Genomic DNA, 22871 nt, shown 5'->3' with positions numbered 1-22871 from the left:
AATTCATGTATGAAAAGATTTACAGAAATTTCAATACACCACATACTAGAGTGTGTTTGCCTGTCGTTGATAAGCTCATCAACAGCAGCCGTGGACCCGAGGATTAGCAACCAACAACGAAATCAGTACACCCCAGATGGCATGGGATCGAAACTAGAAATTATGCAGATAAAAAAATCACAAATAAAATCAGCAGTTGAGTATCGATATTTTGATTTTACAACAGAAATCGATATTTTGATCTGACAACACAATAGATATTTTAACATTGGTAACGATTGGTAGCAATATTTTGAGAAAGATCTTTATAAACGATTCACGATTAGACTTTTAGCATCTTTACAATTATTCATGAAATGGTGACGATCGCTATCGATTTTTCTTATGAATGGCTTTGAAGATCGATGTATAGAAAATTAAAGAAAATTAACGAAATGGTTGGTCGGGATTCGTCAAATACTCATTAATGAGTAAAGTTGGCTTTACTCATTTCATGAGTTAAGCCACTTTTCTTCGAAATGGGTACTTTTTTACTCATTAATGGGTACTTGGGGGTTATACCAACAATCAATACGAAACTTTCGATTTGAAATTGACTCACTACACGGTAACCGCAAAATACCCAATAATGACTACAAGGAAGCATTTTCGAGGGAAACTGGGACTACCCATTAAATGAGTAAAATTTTACCCATTTATGAGTAATTACTACTACAAAAATAAGTAGTAAGTATTCATTTTTGAGTAACAAATACTTATAAATGGGTAATATTTTTACTCATTTAATGGGTAGTTCCAGTCTCCCTCGAAAATGCTTACTTTGTAGTCAATATCGAGTCTTTTTCAGATCAACATCTTCTTCCAAAATTCGGTCTAGTGACCATTCGGCCTAATAACATTCAGGCTAATGACTCAGCATCCTCTATGCATAGACACATAATTCGCTTTCTTTGAAAAAAATGCAAATTTTAGTGCCCGGCTGACCTATTCAATATTATATTATATTTTAACCCCAAACATTATGACGTCATATTATTTCAATCAATACTTATGTATAGCACCTCACCTTTCAATTGGTACATGTCATACACATTCATTGGTACAACTCCGAACTGACAATTCAATGAAAGAAGACTGACAAAAAGAAAATATGAAAGACTCGAAAAGTTGAAACTTCGAGGTGTATTACTATCATTCTCTTTTATAGTTTTGATCGCAAGTACCACAGGATCGCGTAATATTGGAGTGATAGTTTAGCAGAAACTGAAGTGAACCTTACTTCATTGGTGCTGAAGAATAATTTTGTTGGTGCTTGTGACTGACAATGTTTCGGATATATGTTTTTTGTTGGACATTTTTATGACACTTCGTGGGTGAGATTGTTTTGGTATCAGATTTAGTAAAACATAGCAAAGAGGGCAAGGCTATGCAAAATTGTGTATAACGGAGGTCAGAAATTAACACTACCATTTCATATGTACGTTTTCGTGACATCAAGATGAATCAGAGGATTATGATCATGAATTGCCAAAAATAAAAAGTGATTTTCAGTACCAAAATAAATATAGTAGGAATAAAACCAGTGATAGCGAAGGTGAAAAATATACTTGTCTGGCCTCACACACATAGCAGCAAAGGGGCTGAGCCTCTGTTCGTATGGTGTTCAATGACTAACGTAAATATGAAACACGAAATAATGACATCAGTCTCAAACCTCTTTTGGGCACAGTAGAAAGTGTTAAAAAATTGGGAACATGTAGTTTCGTCTGAACAGTATTCGCCAGCAATGGATCACATTGAAGAACTCAAGTGCAATATCGATAAAAGTTTGGATAGAAATTCTACGGAAATGGAATGTGAAGCAGAGTCTGAAAAATTTGATCTCAGTCCAGAAAATTCAAAAAAGAGTGATAGCTCTCCGCTGGATGACCGAATTTCAAAGCCAGTTGCGGAGAAAGAAGATGCAGAAGAGGAAAAAATGCAATATAACAACGGTAGTTTCAATAGCGGAACGAGTGATAACAATAATGTAAATAAAAGCGTGTCGATGCAGGAAATTGAGAAGATCCAACGTAGTGCCAGTGAGGATCCGGATGTCCGCAATGCTCTTGCATTTACGATCGAATTCAACGAGGGCCGTAAGTCTGTTGATACTCAACGTCACGAGAAAATGCTTGAGCGTTTTCAAAACCGACACAAACGAGGTGTTTCCTTGTCTAAATTAGAAAGTGGCTCAACTCCTCCGGTAGGAAAAATGAAGCCTCCTCAAAGCGTAAATTTACCTAGAAAAAATAGAATAGAACAACCGGAAATTCAAGATACTGCAGTAAGATTACGAGATAAAAGCAACGCTTCAAAAGACTCTATTAGCAAAAGACATAGCTGGAGCCCCCGATCCAGTATGACTGAAACAGGTGCAAAAGAACCGGCAGCAAAAGTAAAAACCAACAGATTTACGCCAAGATCTACAGCACTGCAGATGGCTTTCGATCAGCAAAATATTATGAAAGATTCATGTTCAAGTTCAGAATTCAACGTTGAAAGTTTGGATTCTTCAATAGGTCTTCCGTGTATTGAGCCTCCTTTAGAAAATTTCAAGAAAGATAATGACGATGATGATAGCGTCAGTGAAGCGGGAACTTATACATTGGATGGTGATAATTATACGGAGGAACAGAAAGAGCGGATGAATATTGACCGCATGCCTCCCTTTACTCCGGAATTAACACCGAAGCCCCTTTTCACGTTGGGAACGGGTATAGGACACCCGCAACGACCAACTAGTTTTCAAGAAGATTTAGAAATCATCGACTTAGATCGACCGTGTTCTGGCATAGCATCTAATGAGAGACGGAATAATAATGTTCTGGAGGTAGTTTACTTTCACGAGTCATCATCGGCGCAAACTACAAAACCGAAACAATCATATCTAGAAAAGTTGAAGTCACGTGTTAAGAATATTACCCACAAAGGAAAATCTCCGGATAAACAGATTTTACCGCAGCAAATGAATTCTCCGGATCAAGGAACATTTACTTCCGTCACAACAAGTGGAATATTGAGTGTTAAACCTTCACTGGAAAATCATCCTCATATGCATCGGCGCAACAGTCTGACAAAATCTCACATCGATAGTTCTGAGTATGTGCAGGGCGTAGCAAAGTTGAACATTCATAAAAATGAAGAAGAGGCTAAAATTCTCAACTGCTATACTGATTCTGAGAAAGCCACAGGGCTATCCGACTTGAACACAAAGTACGATCATCCAAGGCGTAAAGCAGGTTCTGATGCATCTGCTATAGGATCAGCCGTTAGTAAAAAAGACTGGATTCAAGAATGGGCCAAAAACGCGCGGGAATATTCAAAGAACCCCGCTCCCAACAATGCTACTAGCAACAACAATTCTCAGATGGTTAGAAGCTACGAGTTCGATAATAGGAATCAATTTGGCTACGATTTCGATATTGACATGACAAAAAGTGATTATTACGACACGAAAAAGTATCAAGAGTTTGGGGACAACTTGGATCGCCATCATTTACATCGAAAACAGGTTGAACGGCTTTTGAACAACAGTAGCAATAGTGATCCATTGCTTAAGCAAGTTTTCGGAAACGAGTGTGGTGCAACAAATTATGGCGAATTCACTCGACGAGGAAGTATTAGGCAATATACGAGCCCAACAGCGGCAAAGCCACCCATCAGCCCAAGTAAAATACCATCTCCAATGGGTTCCATTGGTAGAGCCCGAAGCGTTAGTAGAAATCGCAGTCTTCAGGGAAGTAATTCGGTGAGTTACATATTTCAAGTAGAACTTTAACCATCGTTAGGCGTTGGTGTCCCAAAAGTCGATCTAAGATCCTGTATAGGCCACTGGCCGCTTATAATCAGAAAAATTACGGTTTCCGCTGAACCGTTTCATGCAAATTTCATTTGAATGTCAACTACTTACAAAGGTAGTGCCCCGTAACGTGGGTAGATCACCTTTTCGTGGTACGTTACGGGATATAAGATCTACCACCGATTCCTAGTCCTGACTACTTCAAACTAGGGGAACAGGATTTTTCAGTAATCCAAGGAACACATCTTAGTCCTTGTTACTTTTTATGCCTTGTTGATAGTGACAAGACTCGGCTTTGTCTACCGAGGATGATCTTGAAACAAGGAAAAAAATGAGTTAGTTGTCTTCATCTATGTGATTCCTAATCTTCTATTCGTTGTTCCCTAGTTTGAAGTGGTTAAGACTAGGGTTCTGATGCATGGTCATTATCGGTGTCATACCTTAATTTTGTTGCTAAGGAATCCAATTTTGACTGACAAAGGGGCGCGCCTTTGGAGGATGTTTCAACACTCCGAAGGGTATAAATAGCGGGACCTTTCAATTAGAGTCAGATCCTTGCGATAAATGCAAGAGTTGCAACTATAAAAAAAATCGAATACTTCATCATTTCTCAATAGTGATGGAGTAATACGACATGCACTAAACTAAGGACACGGGATATACTACAATAGATCAATTTACTGGTCGCAGTAGTGTTAGGTCCCGAACAGAGGAAAAAAAGGTAGCGCGCGGTCTCACGCACACTTTTGTGCATCTGGAGAACTCTATATAGACTTCACCGGAACCGGTTTAGACTTCTCGGATGTTTGTGAATGCCCAAGTATTAGTGCAGAACTTTGGGTAAATTATAGATATAAGTTCGTATATCTACACGGTGCACTAATACTTGGGCCACAGACAAACAGACATAACTCTAGCAAGTTGTTCATTGAACAAGCATTTAACGGTCAATTTAAAAGTATCGTAGTTAGTAGTTCCACCACCTGTGGCACGCATAGTCATTTCCCTTTAGTTTAACGTTTACACACTACCTCCATCTGTTCAGTGCACTACCAACAATCAATACGAAATCGATTTTAAATTGGCTCACTACTTGAGTAACCTATGGGTCCAAAGCAATTCGATTAACGTAGCCCATTCTAGTCAAAATTCTAGTACTACACAATGTTTGTTTTGATTCGCTATGAAAGTTTGACAGATAAAATGAGGGTTTAGTGGATTTCGAGGGGTGAATCGATTAGGTTGGGACCGAAGATAGTACCAGAGCTGAGCCAAAAAGTTGAGAACGATTCTTCGGGACCTACTAGTCTTAAGGTCCACGCACATTAGATCCGGTTGGACGCGTTGCGCTAAAGTGACAGCTAAATCTATTGTTTAACTGTCAAATTTACGTCAACGCAACGCAAACGGATCTAATTTAGGTGACCCTTTAGAGTTACCTCTATGTACCACAGTGTACTCAACAGATGGCGGTTATGTTTTAGCAACGATGTTTTACAGTGAGAAATATTCAATGTTTTATGTCTGTTTGTCTGTGCTTAGGCATTCAGAGAAATCACGGTTTTCTTGCACTTATAGTTATAATTCACTCAAAGCTCTGCACTAATTTTAGGCATTCACTAACGTAATAGAAGTCTATATAGAGTTCTCCAGATGTACAAAAGTGTGCGTTAGACCGCGCGCTACCTTTTTAAGTAGTTGTGATATCGCGATACCTTTTTGGTTATTCTTCTTATTCTTATTCTTCTTCATTTTTATATATGGATGTTGGATTTTAGTGATCATGAGATTGCGCTTTGAGATCTCTATGGAACACTTACTATGAGTATTAACAAAAAATGACAAGTAACAAAACAAAATAACATGATGATTTGTATGAGTTGACTCCCCGTTTTAAATTGATATAATTAAGCACCAGCTTTTCAAATAGACTGTGGCAGTTCTCTTTCTATTCCCAGTCATTCTCAGAAAACCTTGCAATGGCCTTGCAAAAAACCTCAGAATTTCCTTAGTATCCTTGAGAATAACTAAGATATTTTCCGTAGAATTTCCTTGGAATTGTGCTCAGAATTCTCATCTAAATTCTATAGAAAGTCTCCTCTGAATGTTCAGTGCACTTTCATAATTTGCATGAATCCTCCACAAAAAGTTCATTGGAATGCTTTCAGAAATATAATTAAATGCAATTGAAAATTTCTTAGGCATTCCTTCTGCCATTCCCTTAGCATTATAAAAAAAAAACTTCCTAAGAATTCTTCCAAAAGTTTGCTAACATTCTTCTAAGAATGATTTTCCATCCCTGCTCCCTTCATAATAATTCCCTTGAATCTATCCTCTAAATTTTAATCTCATAAGAATACCGTTGGAACTATCCTAGTACCTTTGAGATCTTATCGAAATTCAGTTGAAATTTTGCCTACACGAAACGAAAATTAATTATTTTATTCATGTGTTTCACTTATAAATTTTTGCCAAAACATCAGCCTTATACATTCCATAAGACAAACCACATAGGTCATATAGAATGCATAAAAGGTATGTGTGACCGCTTATACATTCCATTTGACACATAATCTTCATTAACTTTTTGCAAGGAGTCTGCTTATAAGTTGTCTTATACATTTTATGAATAATCATCAATAGAAATTTGCCAAAAGGTATAAGGAGATTTCTATCCGTGTAGGATGTTTCTGGAGTTTTCCTCAAAACTCTGTTGAAATATTACTCGAAATTCTGATGGAACACTCTTCCTCATCCCCATGGACTCTGCTCAGTAGAACCATAGAGGTAACTCAACTTGGAATTCAATTCAAAACTACTACTACACAGAATTTTTTTTTTTAATATTACATGCAAACAGCCGCACAGACGTCATTCCGCTGCAATCAATTTCAAGTCAATTTCAACAACAAAATGCATATTTAATCTAAATTCAGATTACTTATTACTATCGCATAGTAATATCACGCAAAAGTACCATTCTTACCCTTTGTCACGTTTTTTGAATGTATCTTATTTTTTTGTATTAATCGTCATGGTTTCAAACCCCTCCTCCCCTTTAAAAGCGTGACCTAATCCATTTTTTTTTTAATTTAACTAGAAACCCATACCTTTCGAATGGAGCCAAGGGCTTGTTCGTAGCTTTCATCGAAAAATAGAAAAAAATGTTGAATAAAAACTGTCTTACTGTCGACTACTTTCCCCTACATTTCTTATGTGATGTCAATATTGGTATATTGCAGCATAGCCTAGTCACTAGACTTATGCAAAGTTTAAAAATATGCGCTCCACGGTGCTCAAACGATTTCAAATAGGGTCCTCACTGTAACTAGTGAGGGTCTAGTATAAGAGAGGAGCGGACTGGCTGGTTTTGAGCCAAACGAACTGTCAAAGCCAGAGCCAATCGAGCAGCGCCTATCTTGATTGCATTGGCAGTGTTGCAAGAAATCATCTAGGCATAGGTTGCCAAGGCAGTTTGTTTTGAATCCACCCCTATCTTATACTAGACCCTCTCTAACTGTAACTATTGTGCAGTGTGACATAGTAGCCATGATTTTTGTGCTCTATTTCACGCGCCAGAAACACTAATGTTGCCTACTGAGCAGTTGATTAAGCATGATCATAAGACGTCGGCGCCTTTTTTTTATCCATTTCGTTTATTTGGAAGGCTCAATCGCGTTAGCTTTACGGAGCCGATAATTCATTGTTCACTGTTTGTAACAAAATTCACTTAATTCTATGTCTAGTAGGAGTTGGGCCGATTACTCGCGGCTTACTCGAGGTTAGAGGGGTACATTGTTGAAGGATAGGATCAGGGGAGGAGCTTGGGGTAGGGTTTCGTTGTCTCATCAGAGCGTTGTCGCCAGTATGAATGGTAGTGCTGTTCTAGCTTCGTCTGGAGTTCGACCGGCTATGGTGACCAGTGGGCGACGATGAGAATCATCGAGACGGGGGAACGTCGGCGCCTTGAACCAATATTAAATTTTGTTCTTTACACACTAATCCAGACCTCTGCCGTTTGGCAAATTTTGAAGTACAGAACTGTTCGATAAAAGTTTAAAAATTGGTGAGAAACCCAATGCATAGTAAATTTATTCCGAACTTGTACAGATTTTGTTCTGTTAACCCCATTTATTTATAAAAAATAAAATATGTCAATTGATTTTTCAAGTGTAACGGTCATTTAAACATTTTACCAACTTGTTCTGCTGTTCAAAATCCCATAAAATTCTACAGACTTCGGTGATCTGAATTAAGTGTGTACATTTAAAAGAAAAGTGGTCTTGAGCAAAGTTGTAGCTTAGATAATTTAATACAAGGGGAGGGATGGTGAGGGGTATCCCCCTCCCCCCGCCACTGGCAAAAGAGATGATCGCTGATTTGCTCACGCACCTTCGATGTGCGGAAACAGTTATATCGATTGATTCACACTCAGATCGCCAGAGATGAACTATTATTATTATTTATCTTTATTAGGGAGGCTTTCAGCCTGGGAGAGATGAACTAGCCTTCGGCTAAAAATCTCTTAAATAAAGAATTAGATTCTTTAATTTTGAAAAATGTATCGTTTTTTATACATCATCTGAAAAAGCTTCGTTTTCTGAGCACAGCGATATTTTTTCGAACCCACACATTTTTTTGAAAATAATCGATTCACCGATTTAATCAATCATTTTGAATCGATTTTTTTTAATCGATCTTTTGAATCGATTCATTTTTCAAAATAGCACAAAAATAAAACGAAAAAAAAAATGTTTCAAATATAACGGATCATAGGAAAGTTGGTGCAAGTTAAGCCAAGTTCAGTCTAGACTTTACATACACTATCTTGTTATGACATTTCACCTATAATAGTCATTTAGTGTGATAATTGATATCCTTCAGAAATAAATTGTGTAGTACGTACGCAGTAAATGTTGTGAGTGTAACATACATCACTGCTGAACATTAAAATAGGTGTAGATAAAATAAATACGAAATCAGTGCTAACATTTGAAAACGGCGCAAAAGCCATTTGTAAACAAATGGTTTGTGGACCCTTTACTCGCTACCCGAAGAACGCCCACGCAAACCAACAGCATCGTCAGGAAGGGGAAAATTTCCCCTACCCGATGTTGCTGTTGTGTCGCGTGGGTGTACTTCAAGTAGTGAGTAAAGGGCCCACAAACCATTTGTTTACAAATGGCTTTTGTGCCGTTTTCAAATGTTAGCACTGAAATGTTAGATTATGCTCATTCAACTTCATTTTATTCGACTTTAAAGTTTGGCATTTGATAGTGTTATAAAAATTAAGTAATTGCACGAGAAAACTCAAAGTTAAAACATTAAATGACTCACTCATTAGAATCAAATATAAAATATGCCTGGTCAGTGAAATAGGAGTGTTGCATAAAACTATAGTATAGAAAACTTGAAAATAATCGTATCAGTTTTATTAGACTAATGACACTTAGTAACCGCTGTGCCCTCCATTGTTAAGTAGAACCTAGTTCAATCTTCTTGTCATTGACTCAACCAAGCACTGATAAGTTTCCTTTGGTATAGCATACCACTCTTTTTGAACTGTGGTCCATAGTTGATCCTTATTTGAAAATGCTTGACCAGATAACTTTCTTTTAAGCTCGTTCCATAAATTTTCGTTGGGGTTGATGTCAGGAGATTGGGTAGGCCATGAAATAACCGACACTTTGTTTGCCCGAAACTATTCCTTTACATACATAGAATTGGGTTTCGGATCGTTGTCTTGCTGCAATGCCATATAAGAGGCATGTTCTCTTCTGCATAAGGGAGCATAACCTCCTCCATGATTTCTTTGTATTCAAATCTGGTCATGATGGAATTAATACGGAAAATGGGACCTACTCCATACTAAGAAAAACAGCTCCAAACCATGATCACAGGAGTGGAACTTAGGATCAGAAAGTGACTCCATTTGTCATTTGCGAACACTAGTGCACCTAGCGGTAGAAGGCATCTTCTGCCTGCAGTTAAGATAGGCAGCATGCTATGATAGTGTGAGTGTACATAGAAATCCCGTGTGGAACGTTACCACAACGCATCGCTTGTTGAGCAGAAAAACGAACCACTTTTTGATTCACGGTTTCTTTGCACTTCCCCTTCTGTTCTGTGCCATGATGCTACAACCTCCATGCTTTACGGTCTTTACCGTGTACCTCGGATCGAACTCTTTAAAGGATGGTCTACGTGAGAATATAGTAGATGAATATTTTGATTTCATTTGTCATGTGGACAAGCTCATGATTCTTGATTAGGCAAGCGATTTAACAGGTTATAAAATTCGTTTTATTGGTATTAAATGAAAGATTAACATATGAAACAAAACGATTAGATGGTCGGAGTGTAAAAGCAGGTAAGTACTTAATTCAGATATCCCAAAATTCATTCGAGAGGGATCTTAAGAAAGCTTATTGAGCCATGCGTTTTGCATTGAGCCGATATCGATTCTGTGTGGTTCCACCAGTTTAGAAGAATAGTCTCTCTGACGAATCACTTGTTACCATTTTTGATAAATAGTCTCGAGCATGGGGATATACACTACGATGTTTTTACCATGCTCGAAAAGGATCGACAGAACGTGGTAAAACAGGCTGATGCAAGAAATTTTGTAATTCTGCCGATATGGCCCCAATGGCGATCCAGTACTGACATAGCAGGGAACTGATGAACCTGAAATATGGCATAATAAGTGAATGTAGATGTAGAATAATAACTTTCTTTACCATTTCGTCATGAATATCCCACAGACCTCCGGTTGGTTTTGGGGAGACAGATGTGTGCAATCATCGTATACTCTTTCGGTACTATAGATCTGCTCAGACACAATTTTAACTACCCGAGCGTGAGCTGAAGACTCCAGGTACAGGTCTATATAAAATTGCAAATGTAAATGCACTGATTTTTTTTTTGTTGGATCGAAACAAGGATCGATCCAGTCGATTTTTGTCGTGTTTGAGATCGATTCAAAAAATCGATTAATCGAACCAAAAGAATCGATCTTTTTGTGATTCGATCCAAGATTGCCCATTGCTAGTTATCCTATCATTGGGTAACTTGCAACAAGTAATGAACTATCGGACAGGTTTGGGTCGATGGGTCTCAGAATGTGGAAATTTTCGCTACCGCGATAATATTTTTTCCCATTTTTCTTTTCAGTTTTCCTCCACCGTGAACATTTTCGAGGAGTTATTTTTTTTCAGATTATGTTATATTGATTACGATACTTGGTTAATTAGTTAAGAATTTTTGAAGCACGTAGTCCGGGAGATTCCGAAAACTTCGACTAAAGTTTTCCTGAAAAATTGGCCACCCCCATTTTTTACTATTTTTTTCGTTCATAGGGTAGGTGTATCAGTAACTTTACCATATACGAAATGGTACCAGTTATGGCACTAATCCATTTAAACTCCGTAGCTGGGTCTTGCCACAAGTCGTATATTTTTTTAGTTTTGCCATAACTGGTACAACTCCCCTAAAACTATAAACCGAAGGGCGCGCAATTCCAGGTATGAGTGCGTGATTTTCAAAATACATCGTAGTAATTTAAATACTTTGAAGACAATAATAATTTGCATTTAAATACTTTTAGGATTATTGAAAGTAATCAACAAATAATTAACGATAATTATGTAATGAAAAATAATTTAAATTTACTGAAAATAATTAAATTATCAAATTTTGTCAGTAATTAAAGAATTTAATGAAATTAAAAGTGGATTTAAAGTAATTACTTCAGTAATGGCAAGATTTTAAATATTTGGTCAGCAGGCTCCGTAGTATTGAAAGATTAGTGGGTGTTCCTTCCTATAAACTCTACATATGGGCAAAATTTTATAACAATATGAGATCCTGCAGCCTAATTTGTCCGATACTTAAAAGAAATCCCAACAAGCAATGTTGTATTGAAAATTATTGAGTTGGAAATGCGAATGCAAAATAAAAAAAATGATATAATAATAAAACTCGATCCGTAACTGTCCCTGCTTCGAAAATAAAAAGTTAGACATTTAAACAAGCATACATGTCAGATACATCAGAAAGTTAATTTTAGGTGTGAATGAATACACTTATTACAGGCTAAGTTTCATGTAATGTCCAATGTTCTATGTAAATCTGATGGAAAGTGGGGCATCAATATGAATAAGAGTAGCATAATACATTCAAGTTGTAACCATCTAGGATACTGATAAAATGTTAAAATAAGAGATGTTTTGTAAATTTGCTGACCATTCATCGAATGATGTTATTGATTAACAGCGTTGATCTCTATATAATAAATACCAGTCCCATACATAGAGTAAGAATTGGAAAGTGTTACACCCTATTATCACGTTACAAAACCTCCCAAATCTTCACACATCACGTCAACCTTTTTCGGCTGAAGCTGAAATCATCTCCAACGTACAACATAACATCAATGTTGTTTTGTTAAATATTTTCCTCCCTTGTTCGCTGCTGCTACACTTGGTTTAGCAGACGCTGTGTCTGCACGGCCATTCGCCATAAGTTTTCACTTTTCTTTTGAACGAACCTTACCTACCTGATGCCTACCTATTAGCTTTTGCTTTAGCCACATGTGATGCGATCTGATAACATATTGTGCACAATACGCTTTACCATCAGTGCCCACAATTTCGCGTTCACCATTGAAACAAATGGAATGCGAAGTGGATAGTAAAACAATGCTAAAATAAACAGATATTGTTAGATGACTTGTTGACTTAACTTTTGTGGCAAATAAAGAAATGTGTGATGTTAAAATGTTTTTACGGTTTCCTCTCTTATACGCGAAACTGTTGATTCCTAATTTATTGGAGTATCGGTGGGACCAATGTAGACAAATTTGTAATAGGGTCTGTGTACCAGTTACGGCAGCACCTTAGCGCGTTGTAAATGTAATTTTCACATAGTTTTTTTGCACATTTTATTCCATTTCTAGCGTCCAGAATAATAAGGGCCTATCTGAAACGATCGATTCTCTTAATCGATTTCCTGTTTTGTTCATCATAATTAACATTTCTCGGTGCGTTTGATGTTGATTTTACAAGCCAATACAGCTTTCTACAGTATTGCAGAAAATTGGTTCACTTACTGTAGTAACTCAAAGCGAAAATCGATAAAGAGAATCCAACATTACAGTTAGGCCCTTATGATTCTGAACGCTAGATTTATATTTGATCATGGGTCATAATTACTGAGACTAATACATTGATACTTCTGGGACATTTTTTCAGTATTCGGAAAAGCCTCCAGAAAAAACTGAACGATCCACTTGGTTCGTCCTGTCGCTTATTTTGATAATTTTCGCGATGGCCATGTGTTTAGGGGCTGTTCATAAACTACGTAGACGTTTTAGGGGGGGGGGGGTTGATAATTATCCACGGCCCATACAAATTTTAAATTATTTGTATGGACAATTGTCTACGCAGGGGGAGGGGGGGGGGTCAATAATCCAAAAAAACTGTCTACGTAGTTTATGAACAGCCCCTTACCTACACATTAGAAATTATTAATAACTTCGGTAATTTTTTACTGAACTTTAAACAACTGAACGTTTGGTAAAACTTTAACCCTCATTTCAAGAGCTGTTTCACTAAATTTTAATTTCAAATCACTGTCAGTTTTGTTTAATTAATCGAGTTTTGCCATTGCGGTGAAGTTTCCTTGTTTTGTAGGTGTAAAACTAATAAATTAAGATGTCTGATTTTTCCGAACAGTTCAGCTGTTGAAGTCGGTAATCATTTCCATGTGTGTAGACCTCCTTTTGCTTATTCTACTTATTTTGGTTACTTCTTGCACAGTTTTTCTTACAGCTTATGTTTTACAACCAATGTTTTTCTAACAGCATATACAGTGGCACCGGTGGTGTAGTGGTGAGTGTGATAACCTCTCACCCAGCAGGTCTGGGTTCTATCCCAGTCGGTGCCACCGGGATGTTCTGAGGCATAACATCTCTGATCACGCCTTCCTTCGGAAGGGAAGTAAAGCCGTTGGTCCCCGGTTCATGAGTTGATGGGTCGATAGGTTAGGGTCCAGGTGTGGGAGCCTCCCTGGTGTCAGTAGCATTAGTGCTCACGGAAAACAAATCAAGGGAAAAAATAACAGCACATAGATTTTGTTTTTATACTTGACTTAAGCAGTGCTTTGTTTGAACCTTCATATTCGAAATTTACCAGGCAATTGATATATAGCAATAATGGCGATTCAACTGCTCAAACTATGACCATGCACCATATAAATTCGCCCCATCATGGCAACTTTTAATGGTAAAGAGGCTGAATCCAGAAAGAGACAACAAAATGTAAAATAGATGAGATATCGCCTCCTTACTCAATGGCTATACAGACGATTGTTTCAGAAGCCTCTGGCGGTGACTAACGGAACCATTCTATCGTGATGTGGCTGTGCATTCTGTCCAGCGGATGATTTTTTTGGGCAATGGGTGGAGTTGGTGTTTGATAATCAATCATTTTCTTGGAATTTATTTTATTTGGAACACTACATCGCGTCAATCTTACTAATTTTAGACAAGCAGACGCACCAATGGTTCCACAATGAAGCGGGAGGGAAGGAGGGGTGCTAACGATTGTCAACATGTCTACATGTCAGGTATTCTTTATTTTTTTTCTAATTCTGATGATGAACATGCCCCTGGCTGAAAACCTTGTAAATAATGAGAAAAAAATTAATTCTAATTTCGCGAAAAAATATTCCTGGGAGCGAAGTGTCCGATTATATTGAGATCCGTATTTATCGAAAGCCAGATTTTATTTAACGTCTGGTATTTATATGTTGAGTTAAGAATGACACAAAAAATGATATCTCCGCTACTTTAGAAAAGCTTGTATTGCTGTGATTAACAGTCTTGGTTGTACACCGATGACTTGATCGACAACTGATTCTCATACTAAACCCCTTTTTTATTATCAGAATCCTTAACATTTCAGTCTCAAACTACTGATTTTTTAGGATCGCAAATTGCCGGACTTAGACTGTTACTGGTGTCAGAATCTTGAAAAAAATTTCTTGTCCAGCGTATCGAAAAGTTTTCCAAGTTAGTAAGTATCAGTTTCAGAACGCAAAAAAAAAAATTCACGTCCCAAAACCATTAAGATTTTTTTGGGGTCCGTTTTTGATAATTTTTTTCCGATGATTGTATTAGATTAATAATGTTGTTGGAACTTTTTGCGCTTGTGAAAATTTGTCAAGAAAAATCCTGAGATTCTCTGTAACGTTCCCTTTGCTTTTTCTCAATACCGATTTTGCAATTCTCTCCAGGTAGCACGTAGAAAATTGTTTCTCGTCCAATTCTTAATAAATATCGCAAGAACTCAATTTTTTCTCTTTAATATTTCTTTGAAATATTAATCAGAAATCTCTTAGTATAACCATCTAAAAATCAATTAATTTTGCTCAGAAATAGCCTGGAATTCTCTGGTTTCTTTCATAGACTTAATAAAAACCCAGTGAAATCACAACATTTTATTGAGTCCGAAATGAGCAGTGATTTTTCTCTTTTAGTTTTTGGTACTACTGTCACTGATAATAGATTTTCGTTCAAATACAAATCTACTGTGTTTTACGTACTTATAAGATCATAAAACTCTTTTATATCAGTTGCTTCAAGAAAAAAACCTGTTTCGTCAAGTGAGTGCAGAGTTATTAACAAATGTGCGAAAAATTGAACATGCGAACCCTGCCCTTGGCACTACTTTGCAATGTACCAAATCGAATGCATCAACCGCCAAATAAGAGGTAGCATGGTCCCATATAACGCCATTGAATATTTTTGGAACCGGTCGACTAGTTGTGGAGATATGGCCGGAACATGTGCCGGTGAGTACGGACCGTGATATTTACCAAAAAAAACGGGCCTATCCCGGTACCACACATCACAACTCAAATCACATGAGAATTCAAAAATAATATCAATAGGATTTTTAATGAGTGCTCAGGAAATGCATTTGCCACACTGGGACATATTCCGGGGACCCCCGAGGAGGTGGCTAAAATATGCCTCAAGTCAAAAACCATCACATTAAATCACATGAAGATTCAAGATCATTCGCGGATTGAGTGCCTGACTAAAGTCAAATATCATGATTCGATATATCAAATTTTATATTTGTAAGAAGATTCAGATCTCACCATATGTGAATTTACGGAAAAAGAGTCATAGATTGATTGATGATAAATGAAGAGCAATTAAAATTCCTACAATAATTACAATATACTTGAATATACACATAAAACTAATGACCATTATTCTTACTATTTCAGGATCTATCTACGAATGAAACCGAAATGTATCTTCAAAAGACTGCTGCGGCAATATCTACTCTACAAAACCTGCATAGGCGGAACTCGTTACGCAACTCTTCGCGGCAGAATTCTTCGCACTCAAGTCCACTTAGTCCGGCATCCCGAAGAATTTCACCGAAGATTTCTCCTATGAATTCTTTACAATCACCGGTGCAGTCACCTCATCGAGAAAGAATGATTCATACCGAAGGAAGTCACACTTATATGCCACATCACCAGCATCAACAGATACTTACTCTGAAGCAACAGCAGAACTTGCTGAATCACAAACGGAATCTCTCCCTGGATGGTTCAGAATCCTATGCTAGTGCCCTAGCAACACTAGGTTATGGGAATCAGATGTCAAATAGTCTCAACTCCGAGAAAATGAATGCAATATTAGATTTTAAAAAACAACACACACGGCACAACTCGTTTGAGGGAATGTCTTCCCTGCCACCAAAACCTATGAAATGTTTTCAAAACTTTGATCAAAAGACTGCCTACTACTGTGCGAAGGGTCAAAATGAAGACATTTCAGGTCACGAAACCGTCGATGAAGATGACGATGAGAAACTGATTGTGATTACTTCTGCTGTAAAGGATATGACCTTGGGCACTAAGAAACAAGGTGGAGTATTGATTAAACAGCAATCATCGTCATCAACAAGTGCAAAACCCAACGGTGCACAAGCGAGAGCAACAGGAAGCACTGCAAATAAGATATACAATCCCAAACCGGTGCCAACTCAAATGTCTTCACCTATAAAACGATCAAGCTCATTTTCAGTAAAGGCAATGAAACCAACCACGCCAACACTTACGCCTAAGTTTGGATCCAAAGCAGCAACAGGAGGCACAAGGATTCAGAAATCTGCCAGTAGCACTAGTTTCAAGAAGATCGTTGCCAATTATAATGACGAGGACGATGACTTTTATATAAATGATGATGATGACCTAGAGCTAGATCCAGAATATTCATCTAGTTCGGAAATCAGTGATAAGGATGATGAAGGTGGTGAAACTGAAAAGGAACCAATAACCAACACAAAATATAACAAAACCTTCCTTATGCGAATGGAACAAAACAAAAAGCTTGCTGCAGGTCTTAAGCAAGGTGTGGCAGCTTGTCCGAATACTCCTGAATTACCTCGCAGAACACTTCAGGTTAGAGGCAGTACTCGTGATCGAGCATCAATGCCACGTGATTCGAGTCTAAATCGAATGAAACAAGACTTAAATAATTCGCGAAAATCAATGGGCAGAGACTCGATGCCAAAGGAATCAACAGGTAGCGCTGGTGGCAAGCAAAAAGTACAACCAAAATACTTGGATATATCAAAATATAAGAATCCATCTGCGGGAAGCTTTTTAAAGAAAGATGAATCTAAGAGTTATCTGCTCAAATCGGAAGTGAAAAAGAGTCCAAGTAGTGCTTCAGTCGCTATGAATAGAGCCGAGCCAAACAGAATGAGTACTAGAAGTATTAAATCAGCAGGAGCTAAGCCAACACCAACTAGTAAAAGAGAAAGTAAGAAATAAATATGATCCAATGTATTCAACAAATTTCACTCTTAATTTTGCAGATCAAAAAGTAGTAAAGGAGCAAGAACTGGAGATGTGGCGCAGACGGGCTAGCTATGATCCAATGAAGGCTGCTATGGAGGGCAAAAAAAAGCAAGAAGAAGCTCGCCGCCAAGTTCAAAACCAAGCAGAACGAACAAGTAAATCGTGTGAAAGGTTTGCTCGTTTTTATGTGCTTCACTGCCTACGGTTTTACACATTTTCCAAATCATCAACACTTGTTCAAACGCTTGTAAAACTTTGTAAATAATTTGAAAAAAAAAACCATTTGAGATCCTTCCCGGATTATATTGTAAGGTTTACCCTCCATTATCTATACTTCACCTCACTTTGCTTGCATTGCACGCTTTGAACCACTGCTTTAGTGTATATTAACCAGACAAATTTTAAGAAAAGCTACACTGGCTTATATTTTAACTGAAGTTTGAATAAATATCAACTCCAACTAGGATTATCTTTTAATACCGGCCCTGAGGATGTATCAAATGTTTGTTTAGGATCGTATTGATTAATACCGAAATCGGTATCAAAGCAACCCGATATTCGTGGTTGGAATTTAATCCGAGGATAATACCGGTTGGAGCTTTAGTTTTAATATTTTGGCACGCATCGGATTTTTTTTCCAAACTGCCAACTTTTGCCTATACCGTCTAGATAGTCTTATCGTTCTAACGAAGGTATACCACCGTTGCAACATCGGGAAACTACCCGATTAGTGTGCCACGGATATGACGAACCTCTTGTACACTTCTCTAACTTTAGTGATCAGAAGAAAAGATAGTTGATTCGAGAAAGCTGAGCACTGCCAGCTTTGTCGCAACAACCTTGAGAGCCAGCTTCTCGCTAATCTTTCACTCTGCCGGGTCAAATACAATTCCCTTTGTCGAGCCTTCTCGCATCAACAATCTTTTCATCCGATCACTGTAGCTAGTGAAGTTTACTCTTCTCAGGGCCACAAGTAAGAATAACCACAAAGCCATAAAGAAGAAATCTATACTTAACTTTTTTCCCATTTGTAGAAAAATAGATTTTGGAGTGGGTTGAGTAATTTCCTTTCATTTCTTCATTTTAAAGTTTATTTTTGACCGATACGGGAAAAGTGGGGCAGTTTTGCCATCGTAAGAATGTCATAACTAATGATACCAAAATCAGTCAACAAATGATTTTCAAACAAATGGATAGTTTCAAGCTCTATTTACATCATGAACACAAATTCAATATTAAAGTAAACGTTTGAATCTTAGGAAAGAAGATTTAAAAAAATGTTCGTTTTGTAACCGAAATAGAACCATTGGGTTAAAATGAGCACCCTAACGGGGTGATATGATCGCTCTTGTAAACAACCGGTATGAATATTCTGTTCTCTTGAGGCTTTATGAAGGATAAATAATGAACAGTTTTAAAATGAAAAAAATATAAGAAACAATTATTTTCTGTAGAATAAATTAAATTTAAGAAGTACTGCCTTATAGGCTACATTTTTTCAGTCTTTTGTGAATGACCGATTTTTTACCTAAGCAGCTGCTTCAATGATACAGTTATATTTGCCACTTTACCAAGTGCCACTTTTTGAAGGTTGAAGGTTTCCTCGATATGACATTATGAATTATGATGATGACATATACCACCAGGATGTATTCACCTGATATTTTGACAGTTTTTGTACTGAAACTGAAAAAAAATCAAACTAACCCTAAAATATTATTGCAGATTTGGAAAGTCATATGATTTAATATGAGAATTGATCATGAGTTAATAATTTGAGTAGCTCAAAATTATTTGGCGAGCGACTATGTTACGTGACTTTTTGCACTTCTCAACTACACTACTAAACACCTACACTACTAAACAACTATACACCAAAACGTTTTCAAATCTGAAACTTTTGTTCAATTATTATGTGGAATTTAATGTATTTGCCAAATCTGCAATAATATAAACTGTCAAAAAAAAAAGAGGGTCTAGTATATGAGAGGAGCGGACTCACTGGTTTTGAACCAAACGAACTGTCAAAGCCAGACCCAACCGAGCAGCGCCTATCTTGATTGCACTGGCAGTGTTGCTGGAAGCCACCTAGGCATAGGTTGCCAAGGCAATTTGTTTTGAATCCGCTCCTCTCTTACACTAGACCCTTTCTAGTGAAAACCGTTGCAACATAACGTAGAACGTGTCGGAAAGCATCCTGTGTGTCCTCTTTCTGCCGTGTGACACCAATGTGACGTAAGCGTCAAAATCGTTAAAAAATATTGTTCAGGAGATGCCTGTTTTTTTTCTGATTAGGCTTATTAAAGGTAAATTTTCATCGAAGTTTGATTTCAATCGATAATTATAACCCTAATTGACATCCTCCTGCAAGCGATGTCTGGAAAATAAAATTAATTTTTTTGAAATTTTGTTTTACGAATATTGCTGCAAGAACGGTATTTCAAATCGACAATTATATTTAAGTGTAATCTTAAATGGAAAAGCACTAGTGATTTTCCCCCCTGTGGATATCCTTGTCTCGTTTCATACTATTTTTTAAAAAAATGACAATTTCGCTAACTATTTTTTATGTTAATGACGAAAAATTAAGTAATAGCTGTACCACAGACAAACAGACATAACACTCGCAAGTTGTTCATCGAACAAGCATTTAACGGACAATTTAAAAGCATCGTAGTTGGTAGTACTGCCACTAGTGGCGCGCATAGTCAATCCCCTTGCGTCTGACGTTTAAACACTACCGCCATCTGTTCAGCGTAGTGCCCACCACAGTGTACTCAACAGATGGCGGTAATGTTTTAACGACGATGTTTTACAGTGAGAAATACTCAATGTGTTATGTCTGTTTGTCTGTGGCTGTACAGTGTGTTTAATGATGAAGTATTGATGATTTGTGTTTATGAAATAAAATATTATTCTAGATAATAGCTAAGTACTTTGAATGATTTTTATTTTAACAGCTCCGTATTGAGGTCTCAATCTTGTCACAGTGGTGTTGGAGTTGGAACAAGTCGCTTGTATTTCAGCAATATAAACAACAACACCAATGCAAACATAAAAGGGATTCTCGATCATCCAGATAACAACAGCAGCAGCAGTCAACCGAGTAACCGCTGGACGCTAACGTCAACCGAATCGAGCGATGATTTCGACGATGAATACAATAACTAAGATTCTTTTAAGTGTGATTTTTGGTTTATAAGTTTCCACGAGAGCATAATTTAACTTGTACCACCATTATTGACACAAAAAGTGTAGATTTGCAAAAAAATGTGCCTGAAATAATGTAAAAGCATGTTAAAGTCTAGAACAGGATATGAGAACTGGTTTCTTATTCTGTCTAAATGTTAAAAGGCCTAAATTTTTATATTATAATTTTATTTTATTTATTTTTTTATTTTCTTTTATTTTAATTGGCTTCTTTTTTATTTTTTATAAGCAAATTGACTTCTACTTTGATTTGGCATCTAACCAATGCACACACACATACATAGGGTAAGGTGGGGCAAGATGGGTCAGCTAGTACATTTATTGATTAATGTGTTTGTCATAATCAATCAATTTCAGCGGTGGCGGTGGTGTAGTGGTAAACGTGATTACCTCTCACCCTAGCAGGCCTGGGTTTAATACCAGTCGGCGTCGCCGGAATGTTCTGATCACGCCTTCCTTCGGAAAGTAAAGTAAAGCCGTTAGTCCCGGTTCAGGTGTGGGAGCTGCCTCCCTGCCCCTCTAGGTAGCATTGGTGCTCAGCACGGAAAACAAGATCGACGGAAAACAAATCAAGGAAAAAAAAATAATCAACCAGCATTGGATCCTGTAGATGTTGATAATTATTAAAAAATAATAAATCAAGTAGATGAACCATCTTGCTCAACCTTATACATTCAAACACACACGCACATGCGAGCACATTTTCGAGTCTGTTTCCTACAAGAATAAGCTTATTTTGTTTGAACAATTATTTTGGGCACATTTTCATGACTGCACTGTGGACAAGCTAGGGTTAAAACACCTTAAATCACCATTTTATATGCAATTTACTGTACTGGTCATAACGCCACACTTTGATGATTTACCGTGTATCGTTTGATCATGCATCAAATTTAGTATATTATGGTGAAATATTCAACCCAATCCGATCCTTTCAGCTTTATATGAAAAGCAGCTTATAATCCTTCCGAAAGTAGCAGTTATATGCATAATACAAAAGGCGACAACGACCGATTTTGGATTAAAAACTAGAATTATTGGATCGCAGCTTGCAATACATTCACATAAACTCGAGTTTATATGTAAAGGTATACCTATTTTATTGTTAGAATATCGTGCAAGGTATCGTAAATTAATCAATATTTTTTGCTTAATTTTTACTAACACAATTATTAAACAATTATTGCAATCTATTATTCTAGTAAATTGTACTGTTTGGTTGTCGACTCGTGTGCTTTAAGCGAAATTCAAGAACTATTTTATCAGTCTCTCTACCTAGAATTATTTTTGAATGACAAAAAGGACTCAATGGAAGCGTAATTTTTCATAACTGTTGAGATCTACACTAACTTGGTTAATGTTCCGCTGTATAACGTACCATCTCCGAACGAGCTAGGCTTAAAATGATTGTATTTTCTTTGTTACGATGGACTTTGTCTGATGTGATTAGATTGACGTATTAAATACCTTCATGTTATTTTCCACTCCGTTTGGAATTTGTTGTTATAATCAAATTAACTTTTATTTCGGTTGTCTACCTTAATTCATGCAAAAGAGTTATTTAACACAATCCAAAAACCGCAACATAAACAAAAAAGTTAATCATATATAAACATAAAACGAACTGAATTAGTTACAACGTAGTTGAGTAAGATTTATTTGAAACTGTAGCATCATAGCCTTCCGTTAAAGCGTTCATGAAGAAAATGTGTTTTATGTAGCATAAAATTAACAAATTTAATTTGTTTCATTGTAATTTATCATTAGCTAACATTTTATACATGAATCATTTAAAACTTAAGATTGTTCATAACAGTTATGTGGAGTAAAATTATTTTCATACAATATATGTATTTTTGTGTCTTTTTATTTTATTTTAGCGGTCCATATCAAATTACTTTCTTAAAACATCGTCAACAGTTCTACGCCAATT

General features: G+C 36.9%; 1 protein-coding gene across 3 annotated transcripts; it reads left to right on the top strand.

The window, feature by feature from the left end:
• Positions 1–1172: 1172 nt before the first annotated feature.
• Positions 1173–21889, top strand: LOC135705330 (uncharacterized). Of its 3 annotated transcripts, none has more exons than XM_065227007.1 (4): positions 1173–3790; positions 16139–17678; positions 17746–17899; positions 20689–21889. In XM_065227007.1, exons 1-4 carry the CDS (start codon positions 1787–1789, stop codon positions 20897–20899), a joined length of 3909 nt encoding a protein of 1302 aa, XP_065083079.1. In that variant the 5' UTR covers positions 1173–1786; the 3' UTR covers positions 20900–21889. The 3 variants fall into 3 exon arrangements, with proteins under 3 accessions (XP_065083079.1, XP_065083078.1, XP_065083080.1); XM_065227006.1 differs by having other exon boundaries at positions 16139–17690; XM_065227008.1 differs by having other exon boundaries at positions 16139–17690; positions 17746–17883; positions 20689–20820.
• The last annotated feature ends 982 nt before the right edge of the window (positions 21890–22871 follow it).

The sequence above is a fragment of the Ochlerotatus camptorhynchus genome, unplaced genomic scaffold (genome assembly GCF_037179485.1).
Source record: "Ochlerotatus camptorhynchus isolate MF236.1 unplaced genomic scaffold, CSIRO-AGI_Acam_v1.1 ptg000265l, whole genome shotgun sequence".
In the NCBI taxonomy this organism is placed as follows: Eukaryota; Metazoa; Arthropoda; class Insecta; order Diptera; family Culicidae; genus Ochlerotatus; species Ochlerotatus camptorhynchus.
Note: the sequence above shows the minus strand (reverse complement) of the source record. Positions and strands in the feature narration are given on the sequence as shown.

What these genes read in the sequence shown, in the direction of transcription:
- LOC135705330 (XM_065227006.1), top strand. Translation starts at nt 1,787, where the DNA reads ATGGATCACATTGAAGAACTCAAGTGCAATATCGATAAAAGTTTGGAT. An exon ending in GTCTTCAGGGAAGTAATTCG is followed by an intron (nt 3,791 to 16,138) that starts GTGAGTTACATA and finishes TTACTATTTCAG; the next exon opens with GATCTATCTACGAATGAAAC. An exon ending in ACAAGTAAATCGTGTGAAAG is followed by an intron (nt 17,900 to 20,688) that starts GTTTGCTCGTTT and finishes TTATTTTAACAG; the next exon opens with CTCCGTATTGAGGTCTCAAT.